The sequence below is a fragment of the Galeopterus variegatus genome, unplaced genomic scaffold (assembly GCF_000696425.1).
Source record: "Galeopterus variegatus unplaced genomic scaffold, G_variegatus-3.0.2 Scaffold560, whole genome shotgun sequence".
NCBI lineage: Eukaryota > Metazoa > Chordata > Mammalia > Dermoptera > Cynocephalidae > Galeopterus > Galeopterus variegatus.
Window position 1 is genome coordinate 510,462 of NW_007726671.1, and position 2,437 is coordinate 512,898.

Sequence of the window (2,437 nt, forward strand, 5' to 3'; positions counted from 1 at the left end):
CATTTCAAGTTAAAGGTTAGCCAAGCCTATAGCACAAGGAGACCTTGAGGGCTGGCTTAGCCCAGGCCCTATCCCCCTCAGCCCAAATGTGACTCTGGTTTTCATTAGCTTCTCTCCCCTTGGTTATACGATGGTACTTCAAAAAGTTTGTGAAAAAATAGATTCAAAAGATAATATGCAGGGCCACATGAACTTTTAGGAGTACCCTCATACTTAGCTCTGGACCTCAGAGAGAAAGGTGTGAGCCAGCCCTTACCACTGCACACCCTCAGGCCAGCGGGGTCTATCTCAGCCTTTTCAGATGGTGTGAGCCATCTCCAGTGAGGGCTGTCTGCACTCTCCTTCCTTAAAGTCTGTCAGATCTTATCTCTGCTGCTCCTTGAGGGAGGAGCCATGTCTGGTTTACCAATGTGTTTGTCACATTCAGCAGTGTCTATAAAACACCGCATGTGGCAGCTACATAACACAGCTTCTTCATAATTCTTTTCTTCTTATAATACATAAATAAGTAGGTACATACTCTAAGTTCGCATCCCAAAATCTGGACATCAAGAAAAGAGGCACACAGATTCCTAGAGGGATACCTTGCAAAAGGCATTTCATTCTGTTAAATACAATCAATTTTATTCAAGGAACGACCATGAATTTTCATCATCCTTCTTCCCATCTCTTCTCTCCTCCCTCCACCTTATCTGGCACATAAGGCCTCAGCAGGAGAGGAAGCAAGGAAGAGCATCAAACCCCAGACAAGCCCCAGGGCCTGGACCCTAAGTGCTCCACACCGCAGCCTCCAACAGTGTGCGACCGCTCAGCGGTGAGCTTGGAGTCCTTGTGTCCCATAGGCGTCCCTGAAGACAGGCCTCCCTCTCATTGCTCTGCTCACTCTTTACAAGCCAGCCACTTGCAGAAAACTGGGGCGCTGTGTTTCCATGCAACCTGTGGAGCAACTGGAGCAAACTGGGGTGGGTGTAGCTCTGTTTGGTGCCTGGGCCAGAGCTCAGGAGCGTGGATAGATCCGAAACAGGAGCTAAAAGGGCCAAAGCTGGCAGCTCTCAGATTTATAGAAACGGAAAGAGCCGCTTCTTCATGATATAGAGGACCGTAGCAAGAAAAAGGGCTAGAGCAAGGAAGATGAGAAGCTTGTCCGTCAGCTCTCTTCGGTTATACTTTGTGATGAGCTTCCGGCCGAGCTGGATGGTCCCTGACATAGACTTAAATTCTTCATTTGCATCCAGAATCGTTCGTGACGAATTAACTGAAACAAAAGAGAGAGGGAGCCTGACTCAGAGACTGTACAGCACAAAATCCAAAGACTTCGCTCTGCTGGCCAGGTAGCCAATAAAAACACTGCATTCTGAAGCGAGTTCCTCTGAGCCAGAATCAAAGCATGTGAATGAAGACCAGCTAGATGAGCAAAGAGAATAAGAACCTAACAAGGAGAGGCTCTTCCCTAGGCCCCATCCAGCTCCAGAGGGTGAGGTGGTTTGCTGAGGAGTCCTCAGACATGAACATCACCAGGGAGAAGGGCAGAAGAGGGCCACGTGCCTCACCACCACCCTCAACTCTCTGAAGCAGACAGGCGCTGCTGAGAAGACCCACCAGCCACAAAACTAACCCGGGTGATCATGGACAGACATTGTGAGGTTTGTGTTGGGACAGGAGCCAGGAGGTACCAGCACTTTCCACCTGTGAGGTGCAGCCTGCAAGGGCACCTGATGGTCAGATCTGCTCTTTGCAGGATCACAAAAGGTGGGGGGTGGGCCCTGCCACAAGCCCTCACATGTACCAGTCCTTCAGTGCTGGCACACTGGCTATGGCTTTAAAGATGTGACATCTGTGCTTCATCCACTGTATGACACCTTAAGAGGAGGCCCATGTCCCTCAATAGCTCATTGCACCTGAAGTCAAGTATACTTCCAAGTATAGGTCTCTGGGCCTGACTCTTGGGGTAGAAAGTTTACCTGGCAAGACTCCCCTATAAAGCATAATAAGGCATCATCAAAACATCTATTGAATAAAATATGTTAAGTGAAAAGGCAAGGTGCAAAGGAATGTATATGAAATGCCTTCATTTATGTAAGAAAGCGGGAAATAAATAGTATTTCATTTGCTTGTGTTATATAAGCTTGGAGGATCTCAGAAGGATATAAAAGAAACTGGGAACAGTGATTGCCTCTGGAGAGTGGACCCAGAAGGCTGGCAGTCAAGGGGTTAGCTGGAGGTCAGAAGGGAGAATTGTCTTGTTTCCTTTCATACTGTCCAGAGCTGTGCTGGCCAATATTCAGCCACTAAACACACATGGCTCCTGTGCATGTAAAATGTGGCTAATCCAAACTGTGATGTCTGTGAGTGTAAAATACACACAAGATTTCAAAGATTTATTTATTTATTTATTTATTTTTAAAAGATGACCGGTAAGGGGATCTTAACCCTTGAC

General features: G+C 47.3%; 1 protein-coding gene across 2 annotated transcripts in view; it reads right to left on the bottom strand.

The window, feature by feature from the left end:
- Positions 1–569: 569 nt before the first annotated feature.
- Positions 570–2,437, bottom strand: part of BNIP1 (BCL2/adenovirus E1B 19kDa interacting protein 1) — a 15,261-nt gene continuing 13,393 nt past the window's right edge. For both annotated transcript variants that reach the window (XM_008570034.1, XM_008570035.1), the window contains one exon: positions 570–1,255. In XM_008570034.1, the coding sequence (XP_008568256.1) occupies positions 1,059–1,255 (197 nt within the window). In that variant the 3' untranslated portion in view covers positions 570–1,058. The remainder of the gene's footprint in view (positions 1,256–2,437) is intronic.